Genomic DNA, 15012 nt, shown 5'->3' on the forward strand with positions numbered 1-15012 from the left:
AAATTTTAGAAAGCGGATATCCGATCCGGTCCGGTAATATATAAATACATGTATATCTTCATTATATTTAAAGTTTTTAATGTATAAAATTAGATAATTATTATTCTAACATATGATTTGATAAATTCTATTTACATTATTACTTATATAAAAGTATTAAGGAAAAGAACACATTTATGACAATTATAATTTTTTTTTTAAGTTTTGTGTTATTATAATTGTTAACTAAGTTCAAAAAATTTACAAAATATGTAGGTTTACTACTTCTTTTAATATTTATCATATATATCATGCAAAAAAAAATTTTACAAAACAAATTTGTATCAAACTTTTAAGATTATTTGTATTAATCAAAACATATGAGATATCCGTAAGTATTCGTAAATATCCGTAAATATCTATTTATTTTCTGAATATTCATATTTTTTTGAAGCAAAGCAAATCGAAAAATTAGATATCCGTGACATACGAAGCAAATCACAAATACCTTCAAAAATCCGGATATTCAATCCATGCCCAGGCCTATGTCACAGTTAGAAAAGTGAAATAAAGTTCATCCGCCATTGCATTTGGTGACGTAAGCAATAATATTTCATTATTTCATATTTGATATGTTTTAATAAACAAACAAAATATTGTTAAGTTATATTATGTTTTCAAAATAAAAATAATAGTAGTTACAAAAAAAAATTAAAACATTTTTAACATCGTCAGCAAAACATTAAATCCTAAACCTTAAATTCTAAACCCTAAACCTTTGGATAAATCCTAAATCTGGGTAAATCCTAAATCCTTGGATAAATCCTAAATTATAAATCAAAAACACTAAACACTAAAATATTAAACCCTAAATCCAAAATCCTAAACTCTAAACCCTTGAATGTTTTAGTGTTTAGTATTTTTGATTTAGAGTTTATGATTTACCAAATGATTTAAGGTTTAAGATCTAGGGATTAGAATTTAGAGTTTAGGATTTAGTGTTTTATCGACAACTTTAAAAAAAGTTTTAAAAATATTTTTTTATAACTGTTACTGTTTTTTATTTATAATTGGGAGCATGTGCATTGGCTACTTTTTATGAGCAGCTCTTCGTAAAAAAAATTAGGGAAAATTGTTTTTTTAGAGCAAAAAAATGGTAACTATGTCTCTTTATACTAATCTATACTACTTTATGTCCCATTAGACTAATTTTTTTCAAAATGGCAGTAATGCCCTTAAAATTGTAATTTTTTTATTCCTTTTTCGTTTTTTTTATTTTTTGTTCCTTTTTCGTTTTTTTATTTTTTTTAAAAAAAATCGATTTTTTTTTCAAAATATAAAAGTGAATATTCCCAAATATTTTGTTTCCATATTTTTAGGAACTGATTTCTTATCCGTAGAATACAACTAATATGTAGAAATCGGTTTCTACAGTTTTTTAGAATTATAGTAATGTTTAGATTTTGATTTCTACATGTTTTAGATTTATAGTAAATCTGTAGAAGTAGGTTTCTACGTGTTTTAGATTTATATTAATGTGTAGATTTTAATTTCTAAAGTTTTTAGAACGATAGGTTAAGCGCAGAATGTGTATTCTAAATATTTTTAGAATACTCCTATTTACGTAGATCACGTATTCTAAACATTGTAGATTCAATGAAAAAAGTTGATTTCGTTTTCTACTTCGTAGAATGTCATTTCTACTTTATTTAGAACATAATATGAAATTTATAATTTTTACTTTTTTATAACTGGAAAAAATATCACTAAGTTCATATAGGTATTTTATCAAAAGTTACTATTTTTCCAAAAAAATTTTGTTTGTAAAACTATTTATTAAATTTATTTTCAAAAATATTAAAGGGTGTTATAGGAAAATATGACACAAAATATAGATTAGTCTAAAGGGACATAGTTACCATTTTTTTGCTCTAAAAAAACAGTTTTCCCAAAAAATTAATATAAAAACTAAAAATAAGAGAGAGAAGGTAGAACAGCAGAGAACATGCTCTTTCTTTTTATCATCCGTTGGATTCATATTCAAACTTAACCGAGAATTACACAAAGCCACCAAGGGTTGAACGCCCTTCCGGAGCCAATAGCCAACATAGTACACAATACTAGCTGGAGTCAAAGATGAAGACCATAAAAGCAAGTAACAAACCTAAGGAACGAAGTGAACAAAGACCACAAAGAACTTTAGAAGCTGAGAATTATTATCACAAAAGTGAAGCATATCAATGAGGGAAGCCGGAGAGAACGAGAAGGCGTTGACAGTCTAGATTATTAGGGTAATAGAATAGCTCCATAAGATGTTCCGCCAAAGGAACCACGAGCAGCAGAATCTCAAGGACAAGCTTCAACAGAGAGAAGCCACGAGAACAAGGATCTCCACCCGAGCAGTCGACGAAGAAGACGGTTGACAATCAAACTACTCAAAAACTGAACGCGATTGAACTAAAGCTCCACAGTCCTTTACTAAGAAATCCGGAAAAACCCGTTGGTTAAAAACTAAGGAACAGAACAACTTCACAACACTGATACTTCACATTGTATAACAGACAAGAACCACAAAAGTCAGGCGAGCCCTCATCATAGACAAATCCTGATAAGCGAGAAGACGCCACGGAGGACAGACGGTAAAACCATAGACCACAGCCGGGAGAGCCAGACTGCAAGCACTGATAAGTCACCAACCAAAACTGCCTCAAGACCAACACACTCCAAAAAGCCAACGAGATCTTTTTCACAAACCCGAAGTTTAGACACAAGCCAGTGCATAAAGGACTTCAGCAGAGACGACCATGGGAGCAGGGCCGACTTAGATAGGGGGACGAGTGGTGCGACCGTCCCGGATCCAATCCGTTGTCCCCCTATTTTTTAATAAAGAAGGGCCCGATTCATTTTATATGAAAGTATTTTTTTATATGAAAGTATTTTTTTATATGATATATTAAAATAAAAAAAGGGTCCAAATTTTTTTTATATGAAAGTATTTTTTTATTTCCATAGATTTATTTTTAAAAATACTTCTAGTATTTAAAAACACACATATATCTATCAGATTTTTTTAGAAAAAATAATAGTTTGGAAATTAATTTTTTTTTTTGCCCCAGAGCCTATGATACCATTGAGCCGACCCCGCATGGGAAATAGAGAGAACAGCCGGGAACTTTACACCGCCACAAACCCACTTGAAGACTACCTCACCAAATTCGATGGAAGTAGTAGAAACCCACATCGGTTTAAGTTTTGCACCGCGCACCAGAAAACAGTTTTGAAAGAGGAAAAGAATCCCAAGCAAAGTGACAAGGTGACTAGGAAACCCGACAATCTCTCCGAGCAATCCCACGCCGAGAAAACCTCAGATCCAAGAGCAGACTACTACACAAACTAAGGCTAGTACAACAATAATACCAGAACATCCAAGTTGTGGCCAGAAACGGGAGAAACACCAATACAGTGCTTAACCTTCGAACTTCACGAGCTCCAGAGCCCCACAGACTAGCTCAAGCTCACAACAGAAGCCGACGAATCCTTCACCGTCGGGTCTCCATCTGAGCACAGGTAAAGGGACGCTGAGACAGAGAATCAACAAATCCTCTTCCTAAACTCAGATCTGATGCCACAACAGAAAGATGTCAAGTTGCCGTAATTAAAACCACAAAATCAATCTAAGAGACGAGTAAGAGACGAGATGGGGCCGCTCCCGGCGGCGGTGAGAAGCACCAACCACCGGAGCGGCAGACAAGGAGGCAGCGGCTCTTTCTTCTTTTTTGAACGTGATTAGAGTTAAGCCACAAGTCTTTTCGAGCAAGAACCACAAGTTTTTTTTTCCAGAGAACATGCTCTTTATAAAGAACATTTGAGCTTTGTTTTGAGAACTGATCTACAAGTGTTTACAACACAAATTTTACCATATTAAATTTTAATTGTTTTGTTTATTTTATAATTGTTGATAGATTTGGAGGTGTTCTCTCACTGCTGATGCCCTGAGGTATTTCAGGTATCTGTCGTAAATGTATGCCTTATCCAGTCTTTTAGTTAAAAGTTAAAAGACGAGTTTTTATATTTTAACATATTCCGTTAAGATTCTGTAACTTTCTTGTATTTTTGTATACTATTTTTTTTTTGTCGAGAAATATTTTAGTGAAAACACTCCAAATAATGATAAGCCACGACTAAACACACTGTTAAAAAGAAAGTACGACTAAACACACAAATAAATGTAAAAAAATTAAAGAAACATAAAGCTATTAACGTGTAGATAAAGATCAAAGATTCATGATCGCGAGGATTAAGAGTTTAACATCTAAACATGAATATTCAAGTTATCTCCGACTACATACTCACACCGTTTCATATTTCCTAGCAACGATCCAATCACATTCCCCTTCGGATCAGCCGTCAATTTCACCGGTAAATCTCCGCACAACACAATCAAGAAAACATGTTTACCATCTGCCTTCACTGCGACGGCAATCTCCACCTTATAACCCCTAACCAGGTCCCCTACAACTCCCGGCATTTCAACCCCTTTGAAATCGACGCTTGTGACCGGCTCATACGTATTGTCTGAGGTAAAAAACTGTCCAAAGCCATCCAGCCACGGAGCTGACCCGGAGACAACCTCGTGATCTCCACGAAGGAGACGAGACTTGCTTGTATGTAAAGATATTTTGCAGCGGGTGACCGGACTCTTAGCAACCAAACCGACTCTCCAATCAGCGGTTGAGATGTTTGTGTTTGCGTTTGCGTTTGAGACGGTGACGGAACTGGCAAATAGCTCCAAGTAACAACCAGCTTTGCCCATAAATTGTTTTCCTGAAAACATTAGAAAGAGAAGGTAGAAAACAATAGTCCACCCGGTGTAGCAACTACAACAACAAGCTGGAGTAAGTTCGCCGGCCGTATTATCTGCGCTGCTGGATACGGTGGTGGATGCTTGCCGGCGACACTGGCAATGCTGGAGAATGCGGCCACAAGAAGTGCACTGAGAAGTTGCCATGTTGGAAATTTAACACTACGACAATATTAACTTGGTTAGGGCTTAATATATAATATTACAATGTCTTGATTTTTTTTATATTTATGTTTGTTTTTAATAATGTAGTCTTTAATTATGTGTGTTCAAAAAAAAAAATAATAATGTAGTCTTTATTTTGTTGATAAAGATTACAAATCTACGGGAATTATCTAGTTTAATTATTAATATAAGAAATATTAGTTAGCACTTTTTTTTTTGAAAAATTCATACGGGAATATAATATTTAAATCGGAACAACCTGAAAAAAAATCTAATACCGAAATTAGAACTGTATATCTTATTTTCTGTTGTGAATGAAGAGAAAATAGATGAATTGATGTTGTTTTTTTTTTTGTTGTTGTTGTTCTTATTTCATAGATAAACAAATATATATAGGAATATATAAGGTTTTGGGAATAAATAAAAAATGAGATACAAGTATATCTAATATCTTTTAAGTATATCTAGTATATATCTAATATATTTGTATCTATTATTCATAACAGTTTCTTGTATATATGTTTTTTCATAACGACTCTTTCATTCACAAACTTATCATAATGTGATAGTTGGGTTAATACAAATGGAACACAAATGTGAAAAGATGAGAGAGTACTGTCTTGAACATTATGTTTGGAAAATACAAATACATCGTCAGCCTTATTCCCACCCAGTCCTTCCAGTTACTTCTCTGATTCACTTGTGTATCTTAGTATCTTGCCATTAATCAGACAACAACCTTCTTGCAATCACCTTGAAAAACAATCGTTGTTGCATTTTATTTTTGTTAATATGAAGAATTAAACCCTCATTTTAAACTTAAGTAAATAGAGCATTTGAGGGTGGAATATATATATCTTTCTAATAAAACAAGCATTATATAGAGCGGTTATGGAGAAAAGATATCCATACATATACGTATATATCTTAATGCAGGGAAGACGAAAATAAAAAAATTAATAGACTAACTGGAAAAACATGGATAAAAAAAACTATAAGCTTAATTAGTTTAACTTAAACAAGCATCCTCATATGTGTAAAACCGGAATGGCAATTAATCTTCTCAATGTTTTCTTTGCTTCGGATGTGACATGTAATATCAAAATGCCCAGCTTCATCATAATCTATGTAACGCTCATGCATCCCTCTAAGTTTGATGTGAAGCTCGACGTCGGTTCCATTTATTACCTCTCCAGCATCGAAGGCCAATGAGAAAGCCGTGTGATCTCTGTAGCTACGCTCACGTATGATTTTAAAAACCGCAACGTTTACATCACCGAACCTCACCGAAGCATCACGGTCGTCGTAATAGATAGAATATCTCGAGCTAGGGTTTCTTACGAGAAAGTCAACGTGATACGTGGCGGTCGATGGAGAGATGGCGATGGATTGGATGGAGAATTTGGCGTGGGGGTCTGCTTCGTCGGTGAACAAGAAGATTAAGAACATGGCGATGGCGGTGAGTAAGCCGCCCCAAAGGGGCGAAAAGTAAGCCGCAAGTTCCTTGGAAGTGGCTTTACGATCTTCAGGTGCTGGCAGAGTCGCTATAGGCCGTGACCACCACCAACGACGACGAGTGTCGGAGGGCGTAGAATATCCGAAGGGATGCGCACTGTTTTGGGAAGCCATATCCGAAGGGATGCGCACTGTTTTGAGAAGAGATTGTTATTGTTGTTTAGGTTCCACGTTTAAAGGAAAGAAGTGATGTTATTTTCATTAATTATAGAGACTATTTAAAAGTCAATCTCGTATATTTTTTTTTATTTATAAATCATGGGTAGATAAAAAAAATAATAATATGACGGCTTTGTATCTTTTAACTGTGTTAATAATCATCATCGGATTAATATATATCATCGTCATTTAGATAAATAAAGTTCTAGAATAATCAGTTTTTTTTTGTTTTGACAGCACATAAATTAAAAATATTCCCGCGCCATCATGCTCAATTCCGAATAAAAAGAATTGAAATGTGTATGATTGAATAGCTTTGTTATCGGCCCAATAAGAAAAAGTCAAAGGCCCAAAGATTCTTTCACGGGAGGAAAATTGAAAATAGCGTTCTGACGTATTCGATGAGAGATTCTTCAGGTATCTGAAGTCACTGACTAAACACATAATGTCTTTTCGTCTCTGACAACCTTTCTACTCTTTTGTGTATATATAATGACTCTTGGATTCGATTTCAAGAACAAGAAGAAAAACATAACAAACAAGAAGTAGTAGAAGAACATTCAAGCCTGCATCACTAAAATGGCAGAGATAGAATCTGAGTCTAAACAAGGAAGAAGGGTGGTGGTGATCGGCGGCCGAGTCGCAGGCTCCCTCGCAGCGAAGTTGCTTCAGTTCCATGCTGATGTCATCCTCATCGATCCGTAAGTTCTTGAAAACACAAAATTTAATCTCAGATTATCATTCATCACAAGCTCAAACTATGTTGAAATCAAATCAGGAAGGAGTACTTTGAGATCACGTGGGCGAGCTTGAGATCCATGGTGGAGCCTTCGTTTGCTGAAAGAACAGTTATCAACCACAAGAACTACTTCAAGAAAGGCCGTGTTGTTACTTCTCCGGCGGTCAACATCACGGAGACTGATGTAATGACTGCAGATGGAGATGTGATTGGATATGATTACACCATACTCGCAGATTGTCATTTCCTCTGCGTTGGGAAGCCTATGTCTTCTCAATGGCTCAATGGAAACTCTCTGAAAGATAGCTTGGATGGTAAAGGGAGAGTCATGGTTGATGAGAACTTGAGGATTAAGGATAGAAAGAATGTATTTGCCATTGGTGATATCACTAATATTCCTGTAAGTTCACAAGACCATAACATTTTTCAGGTTTTTTTTACATAGTTTCTTGTTTTGATTATATGATTTTTGTAATGACAGGATATATAGGGGAGATGCATGCTAATATGGCTGTGAATAACATAAAGGTAATGATGTCTGGTGGGGAAAAGAAGAAGAAGATGTCAACTTACAAGCCTGGATCAGAGATGGCTATTGTATCATTAGGAAGAAAATACTCGGTGGCACAGGACAGTCATTGGTTGCCTCCCTGGTTTGATCAAGTCCAAGGATCTATTCGTGGGGAAGATGACGAAGACAAGAGGGTAAACCTTAAAGCTCAAATAGTGAAATTTAAGTTCAGTTTTTGTTAATAACTGAATTTACAAATCAGATTAGAGCTTTATCCTAAAGCGCTTAACTTGCTCTTGCTCTTGTTTTGATGATTGATACAGCTCTAGAGGCTTGCAATAGTGTTCAATGTTCGTTCATTCACCATACGTGTTCTCGATGATCACGATTCTTATTTCTTTTACTTCTTTATGTCATCAAGGCGAGCTTTAAGTCTTTAACACGTCATTCTTCGTTAATCCACTTGATCAAGCTATCTTTTGAATGAAGCACCAAAAACTCATAGATGGGGTCAAATGTTGTGCAAAAACAAAGGCAGAACTTACATTTGATCTGCTTGGTCAATATGTCTTATTACCTGTGATGCATCACACATATGTTATGTTTAATCTACTTCAGATTTGAAACCGCCTACTCAAAGACCAAAGACATCGGCGCGAACAGCTCAACGGTTGATTGCTCACAGCATGGGATTGAAGCTACCGGCTTCTGGATTCGGGTCTAAAGAGCTACGAGACCAAGAAGCTGCCCGCAAAAACCGGATTGTCTCCAGGCAGAAACAACGGGACGATGCTTGGGGAGCTGACTGACATTGACCTTACCGTACGGTTTGGATTGCCCAATTTTCCCGGCTTACCGCCATTATCAAGCTTATTGGTGTATACAGATTACAGCTTCAATCAACTTGAGTGATCATTAGATAAGGATTGTTAGTGTTTGTTTTGTAGTGTTTTGTGTGTGAAATTAACTTAAAAGTGATCCTTACATAACCATGTAGTGTATGTTACAAAAAAAAAAAAAACATAACCATGTAGTGTTTCTGCTACCAGTGTTATTCTGTCTCTAGGTGCTGTGCAATCAATTGTCTTTCAAAATGTTGAGCTCTTATCAACCAAGTATATATCCTCTGTTTTCATGTTGAAGTCTTATTACTTTCTTACAAAAAGGATTAATAATTATTAATCGACCTAAATGTCTAAATAGTTATGATTTGAACGGAATCAAAGTTGGGACATCCCATTGTAAAAAAAAAGTTCTTACGAGCATACAATTGGTTAGAAAACAAAAAAAAAACAAGAAAACATCGTTGTGACCAGTGACCAAACACCAAATATACCCCCTCTCCCCCCCCCCCCCCCCCCCCCAAAACATAATGTATCTCTTTACAAAAAGATGAAACAGTAAAAGCTATGTCTCATCAAGAAAATATCAAAAGAGATCAATATCTCCTTAATTGCAATTAAACCCTTGATAAATTGTACGGACGATAAAATATAACACAGGGTTGTGTCCGTACGATGAACTCTGCGTCACTCTTTATTCACTTTTCTTTTGCATTCACAAAATTATAGAAAATAGTTAAACTCTTGCACCCAGCTAACAACTGAAATGTACTTAATCCGGTTAACAATAGCATAAGACTGTGAAAATTGTTATTAAAATTTTATTCTCTGAATAAACATTCTAAAAGTCTGATGTGGAACTTCTTGCTTGTTTTGTTGCTACTTGCGTGAGGTGTTGTTTGATCATTGCTCCTTTATTCTCAAAATTAAAATTTCGAATTATAAATAAGTTGTAACCACATACTAAAGTATATTTATAACAATGAAAGCTGCTTATTTAAAAAATCTTTTGTTGTATGCCTAATGCCTAGTCTCATATGAATCAGTGCCTTCTGAATCCTTATTTGTTGTCGGCCACCTTTATATTTTCTTTTGGTTTCACTACGCAACATCTTAATTACCCTAATTCGGTAGTCATTTTTGGACAAGCTTGGTTACTATCATTCGATGAAAATGTCCACATAAAATGTATTTTGTGGTAAGATTTAGCATGGGAAATTCGAGTTTTGATCGCGAGCATGTCCCTTGACAACATAGGTTCCAAGGATAAACATCCGAGTCAAAGTCTAAATGATCGATTGATCCAATATATTCGTACATAATCGAATCAAATGTGTAACTGTAACTTGTTTATGCTAGCTCCTGGTTTTAGTGGTGAGACCACTGTATATTCTACCATGAACTCCTACATGATATGTTAGTCATGTATAAATAATAATAAAATGCGGTTACCAAAAAATTAATAATAAAATGCAAAGAAAAAGATGCCAGATTGTAAATCTGTTTTTGGCTAAGAATTTATCCAAATTTAAATCTTGCAACGCTCGAGCTAAATCGTGCAAGATGGTGAAGGTAACTAACTCTCAAGAACATAGTCACAATCCAATCTATAACACGTGACACACAAAAATGGCAAATGACTTGGGATCCACAAGACTCATGTGGGAATATCTCGTAATAGTTACCGTACGAATTTTCATGAGATAATAATGTCCTTGTTTTAATTGGATGGTTGAGAGTAACAGTAAAGTGATAATATCATCTTTTTAATTTTAGTTTCTTATCAAAGAGATAATAAAGAATATTGTGAAAAAGATGAAATTCGTTCGGGTTGTACACCATTTAGCATATCTGTGTGGCTAAGTACGTTGCGTTGGGTCCTTTCACTTCACTTCCAATGATTCCTGCACTTAATCAAAACGATCTCACCGCCATTGGAACGGTAAGCCTTATTAGTCGATGGACGTTAACATAACTTTTGACACTATACGCGTTGACGTTAGGTTACTAATCAGCCGTTTTTTTTTCTTTATTTCAGAATGCATTATATAGGTATTTTTTGTACAGAAAACGCATTATGGGTCGCTAAAATATATGCAATGATTTTATATGTTTACAACCATGTACTACAAATTTAATAGGGTGATCAATCATTAATTTTTACTATACACTAACCTAGACGTATTAAGTCGTTTCATTTGGCACAGTTGGCATACTATGATTTGTCAAATTTGCTACGCTGAAATAGACAACACAAGATGGAAAATTCCATCCAAAAAAAGAAAAATTCTTCCCAATCTTATTTGCTTTTTGATTTCCACCATTGTATTTTGTTTTTCTATTCTACTACAAATAAAGAATAGGTAAGATAAGGAAAAAATGTGTTCTTAAATGTTAATTTTTGCTTCATCCATCTCTTCGTTTCTCTGCCACCGGATATAGCATCCACTCCACTTTTATCATGAACGAAGTTAGAAGTTATTGTATGAAATAACGATATTACATCATTGTAGTATGTTTATAAATATATACACATTTGTGTATTATAAAGTGCATGCGACCAATCTTGCCCAATGATTTACGGACACTACACAAATCAACATTTTAAGGAGAATTAAAGAAAAAAGGGTTTCAATCAATTTATTCCTAAATTTAAAAATAAACGAAAAACTTAATGATATGAAACTTTCAAAAAAGTATATAAATGGCAGTATCCACATGTAAGACATCTATATTATTAAAAAAGAAGTACAAAATAGAAATACCCCTTAGTTTTACCACTTATTTACATTAAAATGCCATTGAGATATTTATTGAACCTATATTTAAGCATGCTTGTCTTTTCCTAATTTAAATAATAGATTTAAGCATTTAATATCTTTCCAAAATTTAAATAATAGATTTCTTTTACCAAATCATAACCAAAATAAATTTTCTAATGTATTTCGTATTAACATATTCAATATTTTTAATATTTATAAGTAATAAATAAAAAAATAAAAAAATCACACATCATAATCAATTTATATAACATATAAATAAAATATAAAATAGTTTATTCATATATTAGTATAATGCTTTCACAATATAAGTCCAATTAGTTATAAATATTGGATTTGTTTATATTATACATTGTGATATAATAGATGATTAAAATCACAAAATATAATTATTCAAAGTAATAAATAAAATTGTTATGTTTAAAAATGTTATATTAACAAATGTGTAGTAAATATTCATACGGTCACGGATCAAGCTCTAGAAATAAATAACAACAGCAAGATTATTTTTCTTTATCAAATTTATTTTAATAGAAATTATAGTTCCAAATATGTTTATATATTTTATGTACTTATAAATTTATTTTCTTTGTCTTTAAGGAAACTTAGATTTTGAAATTGGAAAAAATATGACCACCTCTATATTATTTTAATTAGGAAATTTAAAATTTATATCAAAATATTTTTTAAAATTTTAATTTTAATTTTTATTATAGCTGCAAAGATTAATTTTCAATATAAATTTATGTTTCAATATTACAAATGCATCATTTAATATAAACAAAAAAACTAAAAACATAAAAAAAATACCCGCCCGGTCGGGCGGGTCAAGATCTAGTATGGTTTAAGGGTCTAGTTTTTCTTTTAAAATAAAAGATTTTAAACTAAGATTCATATATATTAAATAGGGTAAAATGGTCTGTTGACACCTTAATTTTTTGTTTGTTTAAAGTTGACACTGATTAAAGTGCTCAAATCTGAAGTTCATGAATCCATAAGAAATATTATACCTACATTTTCTCACGTTTTGGAGACATACATTGATGTATTTGTAATTTTCCTACAAAATATATGTTATATGAGTATGACTAATGACTGACTATGAACTAAGAAAATAAAAGTATTGAACATTTTCGATCAGTGTAAAATTTCTTATTAGTGTGAACTTTGCTGCTTTATTCGCGAAAGGGGTCGCATGACCGTCGGACTCACAAAAAAAAAAAAAAATTGTACTTAAAAACGTTTAAATTAGTTATTTTAAAATGATATGAAAGAGAAAGCGAGAAACTAATACTCAAAGTAAATGTTATCATTTTTTGATTAAGTTAAAAAAAAAGTAAATGTTATCATTCATCAAGAACAGTGTTTGTTTATAAAATATCAAATAAGAGTATCTATAATTAAATTTTGACAAACAAAATAGTATATAGTAATACTAGACTGTGATAAAATTATATAAAGAAATATGTATATATGTTATTATATTATATATTATATATTTTTACAATTATTGAATATTTTCTAATTAAAAACAATACCGCCCCAATAGTAAGGTGTATATATTCCTTCTTTACAAAACATTAATAAATTAATAAAAAGTTGGAATTTTACGTCTCATTGGCCTCACACTTGTTCCGGAATTTTATCCTAGCCTATGCCTAGCCTCCTTGTTTGTTTATAGTTTCAGACTCCCCACTTATGATTCACGAACCCATTGTTGACAATAGAATTAAAATAGAATAAACCCTAATGAAATACTAGACGTAGAATTGAATGTCGACAAAACCCACTGTCGACAGTAAACTTAAAAAGTCATAAGTCCCTGATTAAATACTATACAGAGGATTTCATGCATTTCGAGAAAAGGAAAAAAAATTAGAATTTCATTTTAATTATCTCCTGATTAGTGCTGGGTTTACGGGTCAACCCGCCCCGACCCGCCCCGCCCCGCTGCGGGTTAAATCATTTTTTTGATTCAAAAAATTGACCTGCATAACTCACAAACAAAAAAATTTCTACCCGCACCCGCCCCGCAAAAACCCGCGGGTAACCCGCTTAACCCGCGGGTAATATTAATTATATTAAAAATAATTATTTTAATTAAAAATAATTATTATATAGTTAAAAAATATTATTTTTAAAAAACTATATTAAAATAATATATTAATAATTAAAATTATATAAATATTTACGAGATTTAATATATTTTTTATAAAAAAAACATTTTAAAAAAAAAAAAATCTTTTTTTCTTAAATTTGCGGGTTAACGAGTACCCGCGACTCAAATTCGACTGACCCGCACCCGCCCCGCTTAAAATAATCTTGACCCGCACCCGCACCCGCCATTGCAAATTTTCAAATTCTTCGACCCGCACCCGCCCCGCAGCGGGTCAAATGGGGCGGGGCCCGCGGGCATTAATTAAAATTAAATCAATTTTAATACCATAGTAGTACCTTTAAAAAAATATATCATAGTATATACTTGTAACTAAATATTTTCAAGAATAGTATATATATCATGCATAGTCCAAAAACGATAGATATGTATTGAAGTTTATAGGAGAAAGGAATCCAAGTACTAAATATTTTCAAGAATACTGCTGACTATAATGAGGATAAATTATTTTTTTCAGAAAGGGTTTACTTGAATGAGGAGAATTGATTACTAAGATATCATTAGTATAAGATTAAGTGTTATTTAAACAATAATAATTTCCAATTCGAAAGTGTTTCGTTTTAAATGTCCTAAAACCAGAGTCAACTAGCTAGGGAATCGATCCATATGGCTGGAAACATGTAAATCGCACTATGAAAGCGTCGATTAAAAATTAAGTACGGTACTATAAAATGTATATATTTAAATTTTGATTCTCTTCTGAATAACTTATAAATCCAGTCATGCAAAACAAGAAAAGTGTGCCTATGCGTCAATTCCCATATTCTCACTTAAGATTAAAATTTGTTATATTAAATCATACATTTGTTCGATGCTCACTAGTCTTCACTTAGGTATGCATACAATATTTAAACCTGACTTTTAATCTCCGATAGAAATAGACCAACTATTACTTGGCATAGTTTGTGTGTTTAATTTATTGCTTCATTTCATTTTTTTATCTCAAAACAATATGAAATATACTTAAGTTTAGCGATTAAATTTAATACTTCACGTACAACTAAATTATTATTGCCTAAAATACTATATATAATCTACCAAAATAGTAGATAAATAAATATTTACAAATGTTACCTTGATATTTAACAATAAAAAAGCATCACCATCTTCTTAGCGAATCCTTGATGCTAATATATGCCTGTAGCATAAGTTTGTCTGTTTTGGCTTCTGCACAAAGATGAACATGGCAGATCCTCATGTTGAAAATTAAAGATGAATAATACTAATAAAAGAAGAAAGCTCAAGTTTGTTTACGAAATTTGGGTGTCGAGTGATGACGTAGTGA

General features: G+C 32.7%; 3 protein-coding genes across 4 annotated transcripts; 1 reads left to right on the top strand and 2 right to left on the bottom strand.

Moving 5' to 3' along the window:
* Positions 1-4291: 4291 nt before the first annotated feature.
* LOC106369752 lies at positions 4292-4987 on the bottom strand. The gene has a single exon (XM_013809868.2). The coding sequence runs from the start codon at positions 4985-4987 to the stop codon at positions 4292-4294; it is 696 nt and encodes a 231-aa protein (XP_013665322.2).
* A 1032-nt stretch (positions 4988-6019) lies between these two features.
* Positions 6020-6634, bottom strand: LOC106369755. The gene has a single exon (XM_013809871.2). It carries the CDS (start codon positions 6632-6634, stop codon positions 6020-6022), a length of 615 nt encoding a protein of 204 aa, XP_013665325.2.
* A 285-nt stretch (positions 6635-6919) lies between these two features.
* LOC125579225 lies at positions 6920-8120 on the top strand. 2 transcript variants are annotated; one of them, XM_048743069.1, is made up of 3 exons: positions 6920-7380; positions 7458-7818; positions 7900-8120. In XM_048743069.1, the coding sequence occupies exons 1-3, from the start codon at positions 7259-7261 to the stop codon at positions 7906-7908; spliced, it is 492 nt and encodes a 163-aa protein (XP_048599026.1). In that variant the 5' UTR covers positions 6920-7258; the 3' UTR covers positions 7909-8120. The 2 variants fall into 2 exon arrangements, with proteins under 2 accessions (XP_048599026.1, XP_048599025.1); XM_048743068.1 differs by lacking the exon at positions 7900-8120 and having other exon boundaries at positions 7458-7893.
* Positions 8121-15012: the final 6892 nt, after the last annotated feature.

The sequence above is a fragment of the Brassica napus genome, chromosome A10 (genome assembly GCF_020379485.1).
Source record: "Brassica napus cultivar Da-Ae chromosome A10, Da-Ae, whole genome shotgun sequence".
NCBI lineage: Eukaryota > Viridiplantae > Streptophyta > Magnoliopsida > Brassicales > Brassicaceae > Brassica > Brassica napus.